Genomic DNA, 20,609 nt, shown 5'->3' with positions numbered 1-20,609 from the left:
AATGATATGCTAATATGCTCCGCCCATTCTTTGCCCCCCCCCCCCCCCCAAATGAAACAGTCAAACTACGCCTATGCACAGAACTCATAAGTAATTAACCAATGGCTACCGACTTTGCATGTGAACTCCCATCAGGAGAGACTGATAGAATACAGGAACAATCCATATATGGTAGAAGGCAACCTAATGGTGCTAGTTTATGGGAAAATCACATGATTTATGAAAAATGGAATTTGCAACAGTATATATGTGATGTCCGGGAGGTGTTAGGGGGCAGTTTTGTCTTTCAGGATGCGCATTGCTGACTGACAACCTGCTCCAAGGAAAGAGAACTATTGTTTGTATTTTTTGGCTCTGTAAGATAATGATAATAAAAGGTAATTTACTGGCTGCGCCTAATGGAGTCTAAGTTCTCTTTCTTATCTGTGTTTTCCCTCCCTGGGGGGGCTAAGAGATGAAAAACACATTCTGCATACATATGGTTTATCGCCTCTGTGGTGGTCTCCTTCACCCCTTGACCATCAGATTACACATTATATATTGAAGTCATAAATTGTTCCCTAAGTCAAGATACAAATGACTTTCAATGTTTTTCCTTTCCTAAAGGTCTTTATGTCAAATAACAGTATACCCTACTATTCACATTTATGATAGTGAGGTAATGTACATTCAGCAAATGGTCATATATAGGTTAGTTAGTGGCATATTCTAGTCTCATAACTGGAGCTATATTTATATTTTTAAGTTAGAATTTTTTTTCACAGCCTGTGCAGTAAACCACTCAGCTATCTCAACAAGGAAATGTTGCAATCACACAAAATTATTCTCATCTCACCCATCTTGCTTCTTCCTTCCTTTTTTTTTCCTTTCAGTGTTTTCTATCTTGTAGTTTAGTTTGTGATCTGGATTCAGTTGAGATGCCTCCGCACTTTCATCTCTGTTTCCTCCTCTTCTTCTGTTTAGACCAGGGTAAGAAACTCTGCCTAATTCCTTTTCAGCCTTTGCCGAATGATAAGTTTATAGATTTATGTACTGCATGTGTGAGATGAGATTTATTTGTGGGTTATATTATAAAGAAGACTGTGTTTGGAGGCCTGGATCTATGTTCCAGACTCCTGGCAGTTGGGCCTAAGAGGCTCAGTTGCCCTATGGAGGTGCTACTTGGGCCTGAGGAATTGAAAGATTTCACTGCAGAGGAGACACATGCTAAAGAGAATGACATAGAAGAGCTTACAACTCATAGTTAAGCTTTAATATAATGCCCAAAGTTTGATAGTGTTTCCCCTCTATTGCAACAAGAACACTAGTTACCAGTATTCTACTGGATTACTTACAAGCTACTTCTCCTTGATCACAAAGGCCTGCTACTATCTGCCCCTGATTATATCTCTAGGCTGCAACTCAAATTATGTTATAATGGTAGGTACAACATAAATCAAAATAATGGTGCACCAATTTTTTGTGTTTTTTTAAATTTTCCTATATTGATCATTTTTTTTCTTACATTCCCCCCCCCCATGATTATATATATCTCCTCATTATATAATAGGACGCTTAAATGTAAGCATCAATTGTATGCTAATATTATACAATATTAGCCCTTACACATTTGTAATGTGCACTTACGTAAATAAATGCAAGCTGAGTGCTCAGCGGTATTGTATAATGTGAGTGAGCACATAAATGCAAGGGGGTATACATGTGGATGGAGCATGGGCAAGTTACCTGCTAAATGTTATTTATTTATTAGGATTTATTTACCATCTTTTTGAAGGAATTCATTCAAGGCAGTGTTTAGCAAATATAAGTCAAACATAAGCAATAGACAATTACAGCAGTAAAAATATTCAAATAACAATACAAGGTATAGCATAGTATGCTACTTACAACATCAATACAACATAATACGTAATAAAACATTTTATTAGACAGCATAGGGTGTAAGCAAAGTTGGAATATATAGATATATAAGAAAGAGTAACAGAAGTTAGAAAATAAGGAGGCTAATTTAAAGAAAGTTGCACATGAAGTCAGAAAGGTGCATGAATGCAATCTCAGCTAGGGTAGGAGTGGATAAACCTGTCCTGCTATAGTAGGTGCAGCCAGTGTCACTCCTTGAGTGTGTGTAACCACAGACATACCAAGTATCATGCATTTGGCTCCAGACTCCAGCTTATACGCCAAATCCCCCACCCTTCACGTATGCGCAGGATCCGGTACCACTCTCTTCCTTCTCGCTCCCTGCAGTTCTGACCTCCTTTAATCTTCAGGGATGCCAGCAGCGTCAGTGTCAGTGAGGTAAGCACACTGCCTTTGGTGGCCCCGGAAGCTTTCCCTCTGCAGTGTCTCACCCATACAGGGACAGGAAGTTGTAGCAGAAGGACAACTTTCAGGGCCGCCTGAAGCAGTGTGCTTAGCTCACTGACACTGCTGGTATCCCAGAAGATTGAAGGAAGGCAGCGCTGCAGGGAGCGGGAAAGAAAAGAATGGTATCAGATCCTACAGGGAGAGGGTAGAGGGTGTAGAAATGCTGCACTCATGGATTGGGAGGGGGAAAGGAGAAAGAGACACCACATCATCACTGTGGTGGTGGGGGGAGGGCAAGGAGAGAAATGCCAGATTGCGGTGGGGGGGGGGGGGGGGGGAAGAGGAGGGAATGGAAGAAAAGAGATGCCAGACCTTGAGGGGGGGATGCCAAACCAGGAGAGAAGCAGGAGAGAGATGCTGAACCAGCGAGGAGGAAGGAGGGGAGTGAGAGATGCCATACCATGAGAGAGGGGGAGAGCTAGAGGATGCAGGACCTGCAGGGAAAGGGAGGTAAATACAGGGGAGAGAAGGAAAAGAAATAATGCTGGGATATGTGAGGGAAGGAGGAAGAGAAAGAGAAAGTGGACCTGTGAGAAGTGAGAGTGGGGGGTGGGGTCAAGAGCAGGCTAGTGAGGGATCTTTGCTGAATTCCTGGGGAGGAAAGCATGAGGAAGTGGGGATAGGGAGAGATACTGGACATGGGGAGGGACAAAAACACAGAGGGATGATACCAGACAGTTGAGGGGGGGGGGGAATAGGGACACAAAGGATGATGACACATGAGGGGAGTTGGGGAAACAGGATAGGGCAAGAATAGAGACACAGGGAAAAGGAATATTTAACATGATGGAAGGATAGGAGCAGGATCATAGGGGAAATGCTAGACAGGGTGATAGTGACACAGAGGGAAGATGGATAGTGGACATGGAGAGAGAAGAAATGGCAAATGGACCAAAAGACCTTGGCAAGAGTTAAGAGAAGACAGAGGAAAGCAGAAACCAGAGACTGAGACCAACAAGATGAGGAAAATTAAATGACCAGACAACAAAGGTAGAAAAAATAATTGCACTTCCTATTTATTGATTTGAATATGTCAGCTCTTGGAATGTGCATCTACCAGAACTAGTTTTAGACATGGTTGGGGACCACGAGATAAACCTCACTCATTGGTCTTCAATCTTCAACATTGCGGTGGTAGATGTCCAGCATTGGGATGGGCCACCCTTGGCGTTGCTGTGACTAGCAAGGCAGTTACTTCTTCCATTAAAGGACCGGTTAAAGTGAAACATTTAGGTGTACACACTTACATCTTATATGAGGCGATATAACTGGCTATCTGCCAACCGCTAACCGAGGATATTCAGCATGGGATAACTAGTTATCCCCCCATAGAATATCGGTGGATATCCGGTTAAGCACTATTTAACTGGTCAGCAGCGGTTCTGACCGGTTAAATAGTGCTAATATCGGGGGAAGGTGTCTGGTGTGCGCATATAATAAGTGACTAAAGTGTTGTGGTTAAGAACTTAAGTGTTGCAATAGTGGGATAGACCGAAGGTCCATCAAGTACAGTATCTTGTTTCCAACAGTGGAAAATCCAGTGCTTGGCAAGATCCCAAAATAGTAAAACAAATTTTATGCTGCTTATCCTAGAAATAAACAGTGGATTTTCCCAAGTTCATCTTAATAATGGCTTATGGGGAAAGCGATCCAAGATGGCGCCTGAAACGGATGTGCGAGCGGACACCTCCTGAACGCCAAGTGATTCCCTTGAGCATTGGACCTTTCTAACACCCATTATGGGAAAAAGAAAGGGGAAATCCCTTGTACTCACCTCCTCGAGACAGGGAGAATCTTCCACCAAGCGGCAGGGAATATTAGCCGCGATAGTGGTGCGCACGCCGGGATCCTCGTTGAGCGCCTCGACGGCTCCGACGCTCTTGCCGGAGCACAGCTTGGAGGGAGTCTCTCTGAGTCCTCCCCCTTTCACAGCCCCTCCGAGACCTACAGGTGGAAAAGCGGCGTCGGAGGAACAGCCCCATGAGGGATCCGGAGATCGGTTAGCCCCTGGGGCTGTAGAAGGAGGCCCCGTCGCAACTTCTTCTCCCGCGGAGACATCAGGGCAGTCAGGACTTCGGTCCGGGAGTCTGCTGTTGCAGGAGTCGCCTGCAGGAACTATCGGAGAACGAAACAGAACGGCTGTGGTCACCCTAGAGATGGTATGGGAAGCCATTCAAGGCATGAACGCTACTCTAGAAAGAATTTCCAAGACAACTCAAGTGGAATTGTTGGAGATTAAACCGGAGCAGGAGAATTTCAAGATCAAGCTTGAAGCCCAGGACACTAAAATGGAGGCTTTGGACAGTGAGGTACAAACTTTTAAAACATTTACTGCTTTAGTTTCCAAAAAAAAAAATATTCAAAATAGGAAATTTGAACATTTAGAGAACCAGCTTCGTAAGAATAATTTGCGGATACTGAACTTTCCAAAATCTCCATTAATTGCCCCGTTGGAGATGTTTAAGAAGTACTTGAAAGAGATTTTACATATCCCGGAGGAAAATATACCACCAATGACTAAAATTCAATATATAATGGGAATTCGCTCGGCTGTGGGGGAAACCCCACAAATGAACTTAACAGAATTTCTCCAGGATTCACTTGAAGTAATAACTGAGAGAACTACTTTGTTAGTGTCCTTTGCGTTCGAGCTAGACCGTAATAATGTCTTTAAGTTGTACTTTCGTAATATAAATGAAGAATTCTTAGGCGCAAAAATTCAAATGTTTCCTGACCTGTCCAGGGATACTCAAAAAAGGAGGAAGGCGTTTCTAACTTTGAAGCCTAGGCTGATTAGTATTGGAGGCTCTTTCCTCCTTAAATATCCCTGTAGATGTGTAGTACGATTTAATTCTCAGAATTATATTTTCTTTGAGCCTGAGAAACTTCAGGAATTTATTATTGGTAAAGAGTAGAGATTCACGCCTTGAATTAAAAGCTGAGATCGGCTGCGTTCAAAAAGAATTCTTCCGTTTTCGTTTATTAGCTTAAATAATTCTTTAAATATTTCTTTGAACTTGGATCCAGAGTTGTGGTCTAATAATTTAGGAAAAAAGGAGGAGTAAATATTTTTCTTTTTCAATTTCCTGAGTGATGTAATATTAAATTCTCTCCTCTTTTCCGTATTTCTGATTTTATGTATGTGCATAAATGATAATGTAAAATGATTAAAAAAAAATAATAATGGCTTATGGACTTTTCTTTTAGGAAATTATCCAAACCCTGCTAAGCTAACTGCTTTTACCACATTCTTTGGCAATGAATTCCAGAGTTTAATTACACATTGAATGAAGAAATATTTTCTCTGGTTTGTTTTAAATTTACTACTTAGCAACTTCATTGCGTTCCCCTTAGTCCTAGTATTTTTGAAAGAGTAAACAAGCAATTCATGTCTTCCCGTTCCACTCCTCTCAGTATTTTATACACCTCTGTCATATCTCCCCTCAGCTGTCTCTTCTGCAAGCTGAAGAGCCCTAGCCACTTTAGCCTTTCCTCATAGGGAAGTCATCCCATTTCATGTATCATTTTCGTTGCCCTTCTCTGTACTATTTCTAATTCAGCTATATCTTTTTTGAGATGCAGTGACCAGAATTGCACACTGTATTCGAGATGTGATTACACCATGGAGTGATACAAAGGCATTATAGCATTCTCATTTTTTGTTTTCTATTCTTTGTCTAATAATTTGCCCACCTGGATCCACCTGTGGCTACACCACTGCTTCCAGATTCTCCAATGCCCAAACTCGCTGACTGTCCATTGTGAGCTAAGTGACCTACCAGTGCTTCCTGTGCTTATCCCTGAAAATAATGTGAAGTAGTGGTGTAAGGCTACACAAGGGGACCTTCAGGGCCTGGGCCCCCCATTTTGGGCTCAGGCCCCCTCCAAAACTGCAGTACCCCTTGAATGGCTGGTGGAGATGCCGAAGCCCCGTCAGACAAAGAGATCTGCTACCCAAACTGCCCTCCTCCTCCTCCGGTTGCCTCCTAATCAAGGGAAGTTGGCTGCCTGCTTTTCAACCGCCGATGCTGGCACTCCTTGCGTATGCTCAGTTTGTATGAGAACTGGGCACGCGCAGGGAATGCTGACATTGGCAGTTGGAAGTAAGCTGCTGACCTCCCTCGCTCCTGAGAAAGCACGAGGAGGAAGGGGGGGGGGGGGTTGGACAGCAGATGTCTTCAGTTAGTGGGGCTTCAGCATCCCCACCAGCAAAGGTAAGATCTTAACATGGTGGGGAGAGGGGGAGGAAATGCGTGGCCCCTCCGGTCTACCCCTGGGACTTCCCAAAAATGGACTGCTGTCTACGCCCCTGATGGGAAGTAGGCAGGCTAAGTCCAGGTAGTCTTCATATGTTGTAGGCACAGGAGCTAGTGTTGCAGGATGAGCAGGGCCCCAATTTCCCAAGGCAGACTTACACTGTTTAACTACATCCATGGAGACTGGAAAGCAGCATTCTTTCTTTGCTAGGCTTTCCTGATAACACTTTTCTCAGCTAGCTTTAGCCACACTCTTGGCTTGCTGGCACAGAAAGTCCAGATCCGGTTACAAGTCATTAGTGAGACCCCCCTTGCCCTTGGAGTATTGTGTTAAGTTTTGCATGCAATTGTATGTGTAACTGTGCTAACCATTTCTAGAATTGGAGGAAAGAGGATAATTTTATAATGGAGTACCTACTATAAGCACATGCTATCTGTCTATTTTAAGCCTGTTCTATAAGGAAAAGTAGGTGCATACTTTTCTTTATAGAATATTAGCACAAATGGCCAAAATGTGCCAATGGCTGGTGTAAATGCAAATTTCTTGATGTTAGCACATTCACATGTAAATAATAGAATTCTATAATTTATGAATGTACAGTACCTGTATGCTCAATCCAAATTCTGCCCGTGCGCAGGCCCATTGTCAAAGTACACATCAACTCAAGACTATCTCTACTTCAGGAAGCAGGTGAAAGCTTGGCTCTTCAACCAGGCCTTTAATGAAAGAAGTAACCAACGTGTTAGTCTCACTCACACACACAAGGAGTGACTCGTGCTGCACATACTACAGCAGGTCTGCAAACTCCAAGATGGAAAATGAACGGAGCAGATCGTTAACAAACAAAACTTAATTTATTATTAGAAACCAATTGCAATATATGTATACACACAAACAGCCCGACACAGGCCGTGTTTCGCCCAACAGGGCTGCTTCAGGGGCTACACGACAGTCCTTCACTGTCAAATGTAATGGACAAATATAGAATGTCCTGCAGATGAATATAAAGAAGATCACTTTAATCTGAAAAAACAGCTGGATCAGAGATGCCAAAACATAAAACGCTGACTTGGAGTCAGTACTACAGGCTCATATCAGATTTGCATGTAATGGAGGCAGTATATGCAAATCAATGTCATGCATATTTATTGTGGATATCCTGAAAACCTGACTGGCAAGGGGATACTCCAGGACTGCCCTAGAACACAAAACTTATCACACCATAACAGCCCTAAACCACCTATCAGAAGACAGTGCTATATATATTACACTGGGCTCTGGAGCACCAATATACCTTCTATTTGGAAACTGGAACAAGCTGCACTGTTACACATTCCTACACAGATACTAAATGCTGGCAGAATCCTTCACCTCAGTCACACATGCAGAACATGGACAGACCCTCATCTATATAACATAAGAGTAGCCATACTGGGTCAGACCAATGGTCCATCTAGCCCAGTATCCTGTTTCCAACATGGCCAACCCAGGTCACAAGCACCTGGCAGAAACCCAAATTGTGACAACATTCCATGCTACCAATCTAATGCAGAATAGGGAGCCACAAAAAAAACCCCAAACCAACAACAATTTAAATAGAGACCCCCTGCCCAAGGAAGCCAGACTCTAAACAGTGCAATACTGGCAAAAAAAAGAGACAGAAATGCATTTTCTCCTGTATTTTGCAAAATAAAAATAGAAAAAAAATGAACATTTTACAAAGCAGGTACATCTCAGTGCTTACAAAGTATTAAATAAAAATATTTTTTTTCTACCTTTGTTGTCTGGGAGTAGTCTTTTTTTCCATGTTCCATGAGTCAGCCATACAAATTCTTTTCCAGGTTGACCTTTCCATTTCTTCTCTCGCCTCTTGTCTTCTGCCTTTTGTTCTCTACATCTGTTTGGCACTGATCTTTCATTTTATGTCCCCACTATGAAATAGCTGTGCATAGAGCTGCCAAGTGATCCAGTTCCAGAAGGGATATTTTTCAGCCAGTCCTAGTGTGAACTCACATCCCAAATTCATGTGGGATTTGCAGTCCCTGATTCTACCCATCAAAATCTGTGCTGCAGTACATCCAAAATGACTTAAGAAAATGCACTTGGGCCCCTCTACTGTTGTTTGAACAATTTATTTTCTCATTTGCTTTGGTCCCACTGTCTCTTTTCTGTTTTTCTCTGTTTCTTCTGCCTTTACAGGGTCTCTTGCCCATCTGACATTTCTTCTGTCTCCAAGTGTGCCATCCTTTTTCCCTCTGCACCACTATTTGCCCTGTCCAGCATCTCCCTTCTGTGTCCCTTGTCCCTATTCTACCCCCAAGTTCAGCATCTGCCCTTTCTGTGTCCCCATCTCCCCCTTTTTCAGCACAAGCCTACCTGGTCTCCTCATCTCCCACTTTTATAGCATCTACCGTCCTGGTGTCCCCACCTCTCCCTTTTTCTAACATTGTCCTGTGTCCCCATCTTCCCCCTTTTTCCAGCATTACCCCGTTACCATCTTCCCCCTTTTCCAGCATTACCTCTTTATCCCCATCTCACCCCTATTTCACCATTGTCCCCATATCCCCATTCCCCCTTCCAGTGGTGCCCCTCTCTGTCCCTATCTCCTCCACCCCTTTCCAGTAGTGCTCTCTTTGTGTCCCTATCTCCTTCCCCTCCCATGTGATAATCTTTGAATAACTGTCTATACTTACGGCTATGATTTCTGAACATACTTTTAAATGCCCAGTTGGGTATATATGCTAATCTCGACTTTGTTAAATACTTCAGACACATCCATCTATTTATTCCCATGATATAACTAAATTCTATTATTCTGTATCACTGTATTTTCAAATGTAAGCCACCCTGAATCTGACTTTGCTTGGGATAATGCGTGATCAGGGCCGGTCTTAAGCAGAGGCGACCGAGGCGGCCACATAGGGCCCCACGCTTAAAGGAGCCCCGCGCGGCGCGCCTCACCTCTGCCTCTCCAACCCGACCCCCGCCTCCCGCGGCACCACCGGTGCCTCTCATGGCGCCACCGGTGCCCCCCACCCCCCCCCGCTGAGCCCATTTATCGCTTTTAAATTAACCTTCGTCCAGAAGCCCAGTCAGTGAAGGAAGCGGCGCTCTGACGTCTCTACTCTCTAGCCTTCCTTTGCTCAGTGTCCCGCCTTCTTCTGACGTCAAGGAAATGACATCAGAAGAAGGCAGGGCACTGAGCGAAGGGAAGGCTAGAGAGTAGAGACGTAGGGACTGGAGCGCCGCCTCCTTCACTGACACTGCACTGCCAGAGGAGCGGAGGTAAATTTAAAAGGGAAAAAAAAGGAAAGGGATCTTGGTGCCGGACTGCCAGTGGGGAGAAGAGGGCGGGGGAGAGAGGAGCATGGATGGGAAGGCAGGGTTCATGGAAGGGAGAGAGGGGAATTGCTGGATAGGGCTGAATGGAGGGGGCAGGGGACAGGTGGGCATTGGTGGATGGGAGGGCAGGGCCCAGGGAGAGGAGAAATTGCTGGAAATGGAGGGGAGGGGAGAGAGGAGAATTGCTGCATGTGGATGGAGGAGGGAAGGGCAGAGAAGGCCAAGGATGGACACGGATGGGAGGACAGGGCCCAGGGAGAGGAGAAATTGCTGGAAATGGAGGGGAGGGGAGAGAGGAGAATTGCTGGATGTGGATGGAGGAGGGAAGGGGAGAGAGGAGAATTGCTGGATGTGGATGGAGGAGGGAAGGGCAGAGAAGGCCAAGGATGGACATGGATGGGAGGGCATGGGCCAGGGAGAGGAGAAATTGCTGGAAATGGAGGGGAGGGGACAATTGCTGGATGTGGATGGAGGAGGGAAGGGCAGAGAAGGCCAAGGATGGACACGGATGGGAAGCCAGGGCCCAGGGAGAGAAGAAATTGCTGGAAATGGAGGGGAGGGGAGAGAGGAGAAATGCTGGATATGGATGGAGGGAAATTGCTGAATTTAAGGGCTGGATCGGAACACTTTGAAGGCAGATGCTGAAACTGTAGAAAGGATAGGGACAGGGCTACAGATGGTAGATAGAACACATAAGGACACAGGAGGATGGTGGACTTGGTGAGAGAAAAATATCAAATGGAAAGAAGACTGCATAAAACAGAAGACACTGGGACCAAAGCGAATAGAAAAAACTAAATGATCAGACAACAAAGGTAGAAAAAAAGTATTTTATTCAGAATTTATTAATTGGAATATGTCAGCTTTTAGAAATGTGCATCTGTGATATTTTGCATGTAAGTTTCAATTTTTCTAGTATTGCTGCATGCTGAGTCTGACTTCTTGAGGTAACTTTCCAGTTTAGTATTTTGCCTACATATTTGTTGTGTCATGTGTTTTTAATGTGTGATCAAGGTGCAGTATCCTGCTAGTGTGTAGTATTTGCAGCCCTTTTTGTTTTGTTTTTTTTCACGAGGTAGTGTATTGGTGTTTTAGAGCCTGGTGTAATTACAGTCCTGCCTTTCCAAGCATAAGGTTGTAGCTCGTCCTGTCCTTGGAATTAGTGCTGTTATGGTTTGGTAAGGTTATGAGTGTGTTTTTGCACAAGTTTGTGTATAGTGTTTTGCAGTGGAGAGATTGTGTGTCCGCACCTCTGACCCCCCCGGGGTTATGAGAATTGGAACTACTAATTGAAGTGGACTTGAACTGAATAATTTCTGGGGAGGGGGGGAGTTTCATGATAGCATTGTGCTTATTATTTCAATCAGTTTTTCTGTACAAGTTTAGCTTCATTTGTCTTTATTTGAAATTTCATAAATAAAAAATTTTCTAAAAATTGAATAATCTTATCAATGGGGTGGAGCTGGGGTGTGGGCGGGGCTAGGGCAGGGGCGGGGCTAGGATGGGGCCCCACCAAATTGGTCTGCATAGGGCCCCGCACTTGCTAAGACCGACCCTGTGCGTGATACAAATATTTTTTAAAAAATCCTTTATCCTCCACCTTTCAAGACACTGCCTATCCAGCTGGATAGTGATGGCACAAGGAAAGCAAGTTTGGTCCAGTGAAGACTAACTCAAAATAACTTATTCCTTAGCTGGGCCCCAGTATTACCATATTCTACCAGCAACAATATTTTTTGACGTTGTTTTAGTGATACTCAACTGTTATTTCTTTACTTCTCCAGCTTTTAAGGCACTGCCTATCCAACTGAAACAGCTTTAGCGTTGTTACAGATGGACCAACAATAAAGAACGACGTGTATGCAGCAGATCATAAGTTTGCTTGCTTTGAACTGAGTGGCAATGACAGCTGCGCGGGGCGGGGAGGGAGATGGAGACAGATTACCCAAATTGGCTCCCTTGTTAAAGTGGACTAGATAGGCTCACTTCCACTCTGGCCAATTAAACCTCCCTGGGCAGCTTTCTCCCTTCTCCAGCACCCCCCCCCCCCCTTGGGCAGCTTTCTCCCTTCTCCAGCCTAGGCAGCTTTCTCCCTTTTCCAGCCCCCCTGAGCGTTGCATCTTTCACCTTCTCTTCTGCCCATCTCTCCCGTCCGCGTGGTCACTTTTTACTTCCCTGAAGCCTTCTCCCTCCTGCGCAGCACTGCACCAGCGATTCACAGTCAGCCTTCTGCCAGCATCGGGGCCTCTCCTCAGGCGCGTCCCACCTACTCTATTGCAACTTCCTGTTTTCCGCAGAGGTGGGACGCGCCTGAGGAGAGGCCCCAACACTGGCAGAAGGCTGACTTTGAATTGCCAGTGCAATGCTGCGCAGGAGGGAGAAGGCTTCAGGGAAGTAAAAAGTGACCACGCAGATGGAAGAGACGGGCAGAAGAGACTGGAAAAGAATAAAGACTCTGGAGGGAGGGAGCAGAAACAAATATTTATTAGTACGAGGCACATAGGCGCCATTTTTTCTAAACAGCTGTTTGGGGGAGCGGCTGCTCCCCCTGCACCCCACCTAGCTATGCTACTGGTGTGCATGTCCGAGCAAACCCCAAAATGAAAGCACACATTGGTGTCTGTTTTATGTGCTTAAATACAAGCCTTTCAAGCGAAAAAAAAAATGGAAAAGCTTATATTTAAAGGCACAGATGAACAGCACTGGTGTATGTTTCATTTCCGGGTATGCCTGCACATGCGCACAAAAGCTGCGCTTACCACAAAACTCTTGTGCACATGAACAAGACACATTCCTCCCCCTTGTTTTTACTTTATAGTGCGCATAAAAATTGAATGCTATTAGCTTTGAGCACTGGGGGGAAGAGGCTAGTTTTCTGACTTGTCTTGTGCTATGGGATGTGTGCTCTTGCCTCTAGCGCTGGAGTTTTGAGCATCTGGGTCTAGGAGTTTCTGGCGTATATAAGGCAAGCCAATCTACTGTAGCCAGCAGGGGATGCTGTAGCACAATAGTATACAACTTTTGTCTAGACAAAATTGATGAGATCTTGAATCCAGAAGCATATTGAGCTAGTGAGGGGACTGAAGGGACCCATAAACATATTCCCCCAGATTCTATAAAGGGTGCCCAAATTTGGGTGTGATCCCGAGATGTGCACACACATAAATTGGGTCATAAGCCAATTAACAGCAATAATTGGGTGCTAACAATTATTGATGTTAATTGCCATTAATTTGGATTTTCATGTGCATAACACGGCCCAAATCCATAGTGTGCAACCCAGAAGGGGGTGTGGTGCTGAGAGGGGCATTGGCAGGTCACGGGCATCCCAGAAATTCATGCACAGTGTTATAGAATACATAGTAACATAGTAAATGACAGCAGATAAAGACCTGAACGGTCCATCCAGTTTGCCCAACAAGATAAACTCATTTTACATGGTATGTAATACTTTTTATGTATATCCGAGTTTGATTTGTCCCTGCCTTCCTCAGGGCACAGACGGTAGAAGTCCACCCTGCACTGGTTTTATTCTCCAAATACCGGCGTCGCCACCCAATGTCCACTAAGATTCCACAGATCCATTCCTTCTAAATAGGATTCCTTTGTGTTTATTCCAAGCATGTTTGAATTCCATTACTTTTTCATCTCCACTACCTCCTGCGGGAGGGCATTCCACGTATCCACCACCCTCTCCATGAAAAAATACTTCCTGACATTACTCTTGAGTGTGCCCCCTTCAACCTCAATTCATGCCCTCTAGTTCTACCACCTTTCAGCTTATACCTCAGAAGTGTGCCCAAATCGGGTGCCAGGAATTATATCTGGTTTTAGCAGGTGTAAGCCTTAGCACCCAAATTTGGGTGTGGGAATCGGCGGTACACATTATTCTATAAAGGACGCTGAGCCTGGAGCACCCTTTAGAACAGCGCTGGATGCCAATTTTTTTCTGGCGCCCAAATTTGGGCACAAGCCACAATCACATCAGATTAGATATTGTGTATATTATGGGTACAGGTTTTTTAAATCATTACTGTATGATACGATCCACAAATCTTTTGAACATTAAGAGAGAGCAGTCGATTTCTTTGAATTTGCACTGCACTGGATAAAATTGAAATAGTAATGAAATGTTGCATTTTGCTACCAATCCCTCTTCTATTTATTTCTAACAGGTTTTTCAGCTCAACTAGAACAAGGAAATGTGTCTGTCTATGCAGCCCTGGGAGGCCAAGCTGAGTTTATCCTGCACGTGATACCATCAGGCTGCAGTCACACTGGACGCAGGTGTTCGGAGTATGAATGGAGGAAGCAGGATAATACAAAGATAGCTAACTTCAAAGAACAGAATTGGACTTGTGTGAATGTCTATAAGCACAAATGCAAAGGTTATGAAAACGGGAGCCTCCAGTTATCTAACATCAGCACCGAGGACTCTGGATATTACTTTGTGGATCTTTACAATACCACTGGGACCTTGGTAGCTAAACTTTGGTTTCTGCTGCAAATACAAGGTAAGATACAACAGTTATGTTAAAGTCAGTGGGATCAATATTCAAAGTGACTAAGGAAAGGCTCAGAAAACCCTCCAACACTGCTCAGAAAGTTCTCGAATGAGCAGTATAACAACTGTTAAATAAACTTGAAACTTGAAATCTAAATTGCGCTCAGCAGTCCAGCTGCTGATATTCAGTGGAACTTAACTGGGCAATGCCACTGAATATTAGCAGAAATCTTAAGTCGAGCAGGAGAGGAATGTTACTGGGGCAGAGTCAGGGATGAGTTGACAGTTTTGCCAGCACTCACATAGATAAGCAGAACGGCACAAAAGGTTGTCCTAACTATGCTTGTTTAGCTATGCGAGTGTCGGCGCTGACTATCAGCCAGTACTCATGTTGCTTCAGGATGGCACTATGTATTGGCCAATGTGTTCACTTCCCTCTCTCCCCTTCCCCCAACAAGGTAAAGGTCTCTCCTCCCTGATTCCCCCAACTATAGAAGTGCCCCACCCAACTATAGAACCCCCCTACAAGTTTAGGGCCCCCATGGGTCCCTTACCAACCATAGAAGCCCCCACCACATCCCAGTAACTCTCCACCTCCCAGGCCTACCTTACACTCCCCAATTATCCAGTGGGCAATCTGAGCAGGAGCAAACTCCACATGGTAGCTGCTATAGAAATATGGTGGCTGTGATCTCTACAGGTAGTCTTTCAGTACCATCATAGGGGCTGGCCCTAGAGGTAGTATCCCAAGACTACCACTAGAGTTCATGGCCACCATTTTTCTGCTACAGTCACCAGGGGCAGAAGCAAGTGGGGTTCCCCCCTGCCCAGACTGCCCTCTGGACTACCAGGTAGTGTAAGCTAGACCAGTGTTTCCCAAAGCGGTCCTGGAGTACCCCGTTGCCAGTCAGGTTTTCAGGATATCTACAATGAATATGCACGAAAGATTTGCATACATTGGAGGAACTGTATACAAATCAATCTCATACATATTCATTGTGGATATCCTGAAAATCTGACTGGCAAGGGGGTACTCCAGGACCAACTTGGGAAACACCGAGTTAGACTCGGGAGAGACAACCGCTAGAGGTCGCAGCCATTTTCAACAGGAGTCATGAGGGGCAGGAGAGAGTTGGGTTTCCTTTTCCCAACTACCACTAGACAACCAGGCCTATTAAGATAGGCCGGGGGAAGGCTGCTGCGACTTAGGGGGAGAACTGGGTTGGGGAATCATACTTTTTGTGGGGGGGGGGCAGGAGGGAGGGGATCAGACTTTGTTTGGGGGTGAGAGGGAGAGGGGATCAGACTTTGGGGGTGAGAGGGAGGAGAGATTGGACTTTGTTCCATGGTGTGGCATTTAGAATTGTTGACTTCTGTTATATGTGTCCCTAGGGTTACCATTTTTTGTCCTACAAAAAAGAGGGCACTTGCCCCACCCCGCCCCCTTTCACACCCTCACCCCACCCCTTGTCACACCTCGCCCTACCCCTTTTATGCCCTCGCCCCGCCCCTTGTCACATCTCACCCCCCTGTCACATTTTCCCCTCCCCCGGTCACCTCTCCTCCCCTTACTTACTATCTTCCCTGGTGGTCTAGTGACCTCTTTGGGGCAGGACAGAGCCCCCTCTTTCCTGCCCGGAGCGCTGCTCTGCATCCTGTAATGCTGCCTGTGACGGTCTCGTCGAGATTCAAAATGGCTGCCAAGAATTGAAGCGGCCTCGCAAGACTTCAATTCTCGGCGGCCATTTTGAATCTCGCCGAGACCGTCACAGGCAGCATTACAGGATGCAGAGCAACACTCCGGGCAGGAAAGAGGGAAGAGGGAAGATAGAAGTAAGGGGAGGGGAGGCCTGCCACCTGCCCGCCAGCCAGCCCGCCCGCCCGTTTGTCCAGAAATCCAGACAAACGGGCAGGCTGGCCAAAACCCGTCCGGACGCCTGGACATGTCCTCAAAAAGAGGACATGTCTGGGTAAATTCAGACGTATGGTAACCCTATGTGTCTTGGCCAATATTGATCCAGGACAGGCATAAGTTCTGGTGGCTAGGATAAGTCTGGTCATGGTGTTACCCTGTTAGTCGGTGCCGGTGCCTGTACGTGGAATGACTAGTATATCCAGGGTCACTTTAGCTGGTGATGGTCAGCATTTTAAAAAACACTGATTGCCACAGGCCAAATATTAACCAGTAGATTTATTAAAGTGCACTACCACATTAACACCATAACATGATTAATATATGTTTTTACTAGGAATCAGGTCCCAGTTGACAAAATATAAGGCTGCTTTAATTTAAATTCTGTGGCTGAATTTCCATACTGCAGGCATAGTTTGAAAATACTATCTTGCCTCTATCAATCAAACTGCAGAGGCCAGCATTAAAGAAAAACACCAACTACCACAGTTAAAATAAAGCTGGATATTTGGTGCTGGAACACAGATACTAATATCTGGTTAGTGGCCATATTAAGCCTTTTTGCTGTCCTAACTGGTTAGTTATCCGGTTAGCAGTCGGAATATGGTTGCTAACTGGAGAACCTCTGACTCTGCTTACGGACTGCCCTGGCATTGTCCAGATAGTGCCAAAGTGGCCAGAGGATATATTCATTGACTTTATCTGGCTAGTGTCACTGAAGATCTCTCTTGCTGGCACTTTTCCAGTTAGGAGTAACAATGATTAAGTGCCTTTGAATATGTGAACCTGTGTCTTTGAGGAGCCAATTCCTGGGGTGCTGCAAATACTTGAAGAGCAAACTTTGAGAACACACCTGTGATATTTCAGCACTCCACACCTGAAAGCCAAGCTTTTCTGACTTACTACTACTACTACTAGTACTTGACATTTCTAGAGCACTACTAGGGTTACGCAGCACTGTACAGTTTAACAAAGAAGGACAGTCCCTGCTCAAAGGAGCTTACAATCTAAAGGACGAAATGTCAAAGGAGCTTACAATCTAAAGGACGAAATGTCAAATTGGGGCAGTCTAGATTTCCTGAATAGAGGTAAGTGGTTAGGTGCCGAAGGCAATATTGAAGAGGTGGGCTTTGAGCAAGGATTTGAAGATGGGCAGGGAGGGGGCCTGGCGTATGGGCTCAGGGAGTTTATTCCAAGCATGGGGTGAGGCAAGGCAGAAAGGGCGAAGTTTGGAGTTGGCAGTGGTACAGAAGGGTACTGAAAGGAGTGATTTGTCTTGAGAGCGGAGGTTACGGGTAGGAACGTAAGGGGAGATGAGGGTAGAAAGGTAAGGAGGGGCTGCAGATTGAGTGCATTTGTAAGTTAATAGGAGACGCTTGAACTGTATGTGGTACCTGATCGGAAGCCAGTGGACTTGAGAAGAGGGGTGATATGAGTATATCGGTCCAGGCGGAAGATAAGACATGCAGCAGACTTCTGAACGGATTGAAGGGGGGATAGATGGCTAAGTGGGAGGCCAGTGAGGAGTAGGTTGCAGTAGTCAAGGCGAGAGGTAATAAGAGAGTGGATGAGAATTCGGGTGGTGTGCTCAGAGAGGAAGGCGAATTTTGCTAATGTTATAGAGGAAGAAGCGACAGGTCTTGGCTATCTGCTGGATATGCGCAGAGAAGGAGAGGGAGGAGTTAAAGATGACTCCGAGGTTGCGGGTAGATGAGACGGGGAGGATGAGGGTGTTATCAACTGAGATAGAGAGTGGAGGGAGAGGAGAAGTGGGTTTGTGTGCGAAGACAATAAGCTCGGTCTTGGCCATGTTCAGTTTCAGGTGGCGGTTGGACATCCAGGCAGCAATGTTGGATAAGTAGGCCGATACTTTGTCCTGGGTTTCCGCAGTGATGTCTGGTGTGGAGAGGTAAAGCTGGGTGTCGTCAGCATAAAGATGATATTGGAAACCATGGGATGAGATCAGGGAGCCTAGGGAAGAGGTGTAGATTGAAAAAAGAAGGGGTCCAAGGACAGATCCCTGAGGAACTCCAACAGAGAGCGGGATGGGGGTGGAGGAAGAGCCATGAGAATGTACTCTGAAGGTATGGTGGGAGAGATAAAAGGAGAACCAGGAGAGGACAGAGCCCTGGAACCCAAATGAGGACAGTGTGGCAAGAAGTAAATTGTGATTGACAGTGTCAAATGTGGCGGATAGGTCGAGGAGGATGAGGATGGAGTAGAGGCCTTTGGATTTGGCAAGGAAGAGGTCATTGCAGACTTTAGATAGCGCCGTTTCTGTCGAGTGTAAGGGGCGAAAGCCGGATTGAAGCGGATCGAGGATGGCATGAGAGGAGAGAAAATCAAGGCAACGGCTGTGAACAGCGCGTTCAAGTATCTTGGAGAGGAAGGGTAGGAGGGAGATGGGGCAGTAGTTGGAGGGACAGGAAGGGTCTAGTGATGGTTTTTTGAGGAGTGGTGTGACTACAGCATGTTTGATATTTATAATATCTTTTCTGCTTGATTTGATTATTAGATCTTAAACCAGTGTTTTTCAACCAGTGTGCCACAGTTGAGAAGGGATCCCACGGGAATCTCCACTGGCTAGCCCTTCCCTGGCTGTGCAGCTATGTGCTTTCCCTGCTTTCTTCCACTCTTTGCAGCTCCAGGCGCCGGCACTTCTCTCAGTGTGCAGTGGGCATTAGGGACACTGCTACTGCTACTACTACTTATCATTTCTATAGAGCTACTAGACGTACGCAGCGCTGTACACTTGAACATGAAGAGACAGTCCCTGCTTGACAGAGCTTACAATCTAATTAGGGCAGACAAACAGGACAAACAAGAGATAAGGGAATATTAAAGTGAGAATGATAAAATAAGGGTTCTGAACGAGTGAACAACAAGGGTTAGGAGTTAAAAGCAGCATCAAAAAGGTGGGCTTTTAGCTTAGATTTGAAGACGGCCAGAGATGGAGCTTGATGTACCGGCTCAGGAAGTCTATTCCAGGCATATGGTGCAGCAAGATCAAAGGAACGGAGTCTGGAGTTAGCAGTGGAGGAGAAGGGTGCAGATAAGAGAGATTTACCCAGTGAACGGAGTTCCCGGGGAGGAATGTAGGGAGAGATGAGAGTGGAGAGGTACTGAGAAGCTGCAGAGTGAATGCACTTATAGGTCAATAAGAGGAGTTTGAACTGTATGTGGAAACGGATAGGAAGCCAGTGAAGTGACTTGAGGAGAGGACGAATATGAGCATAACAACACTGGCGGAATATTAGTCGTGCAGCAGAATTTTGAACAGATTGAAGAGGAGAGAGATGGCTAAGTGGGAGACCTGTGAGAAGCAAGTTGCAATAGTCTAAGCGAGAGGTGATAAGAGTGTGGATGAGGGTTCTGGTAGTGTGCTCAGAAAGGAAAGGGCTAATTTTGCTGATATTATAGAGAAAGAAACGACAGGTTTTAGCAGTCTGTTGAATATGTGCAGAGATGGAGAGGGAGGAGTCGAAGATGACCCCAAGGTTACGAGCTGATGAGACAGGAAGGATGAGAGTGTTATCCACAGAAATAGGGAATGGGGGAGGAGGAGGGGTTGGTTTAGGGGGAAAGATAAGAAGCTCAGTCTTGGTCATGTTTAGTTTCAGATGGCGCTGAGACATCCAGGCAGCAATGTCAGACAGGCAGGCTGAAACTTTGGCCTGGATTTTGGCTGAGATTTCTGGTGTGGAGAGGTAGATCTGGGAATCGTCAGCGTAAAGATGATACTGAAAACCATGGGATGAGATCAGAGTACCAAGGGAAGAAGTATAGATGGAGAAAAGAAGAGGTCCCAGCGTAGGAGCCAACTTTTCAAAATGATTGGGGGTGCTGAAATTTTTTTTTTTTTTTTTTTACAAGCAGTGTGTCCCGTCCCCCCCCCCCAACACCTTAAAATTCTGTCTACTGCAGTCTTCACCTGGGCAGTGGCAGCACCGCTCATTGGCTGCCTGCAACCTGCACCAGGACGTCTTCCCTGAACAGTCCCACCCCTCAGTCCCCCTATACTGTGCAAATATAAAGAGATGCAAATGTCAAAAACTGACATATTTCAATCACTATACTATAGGTTAACAAATACAAATACAACAAAAAATGGAAAATATATCATTTTAGTGGACTAAATACATTTTTCAATTAGCTTTCAAAGGCCAAAACCTCTTTCCTCAGGTCAGGACAGTTAGAGGGGTGGAGGATACAGGGCCGTGCAAAAAT

The 20,609-nt window shown here is 45.4% G+C and overlaps 1 protein-coding gene across 4 annotated transcripts in view; it reads left to right on the top strand.

Annotated features, from left to right (window-relative positions):
* Nucleotides 1-889: 889 nt before the first annotated feature.
* LOC115470589 (peroxidasin homolog) overlaps nt 890-20,609 on the top strand; it is a 142,638-nt gene continuing 122,918 nt past the window's right edge. For 3 of the 4 annotated variants that reach the window (XM_030203874.1, XM_030203871.1, XM_030203872.1), the window contains exons 1-2: nt 890-969; nt 14,142-14,480. In XM_030203874.1, coding sequence (XP_030059734.1) covers nt 918-969; nt 14,142-14,480 — 391 coding nt within the window. In that variant the 5' untranslated portion in view covers nt 890-917. The remainder of the gene's footprint in view (nt 970-14,141; nt 14,481-20,609) is intronic. The other variant, XM_030203873.1, reaches the window with a different exon arrangement.

Source organism: Microcaecilia unicolor, chromosome 5 (assembly GCF_901765095.1).
Source record: "Microcaecilia unicolor chromosome 5, aMicUni1.1, whole genome shotgun sequence".
NCBI classification, from domain to species: domain Eukaryota; kingdom Metazoa; phylum Chordata; class Amphibia; order Gymnophiona; family Siphonopidae; genus Microcaecilia; species Microcaecilia unicolor.
The sequence above is the reverse complement of the archived record's forward strand: the minus strand, read 5'-3'. Positions and strand labels throughout refer to the sequence as shown.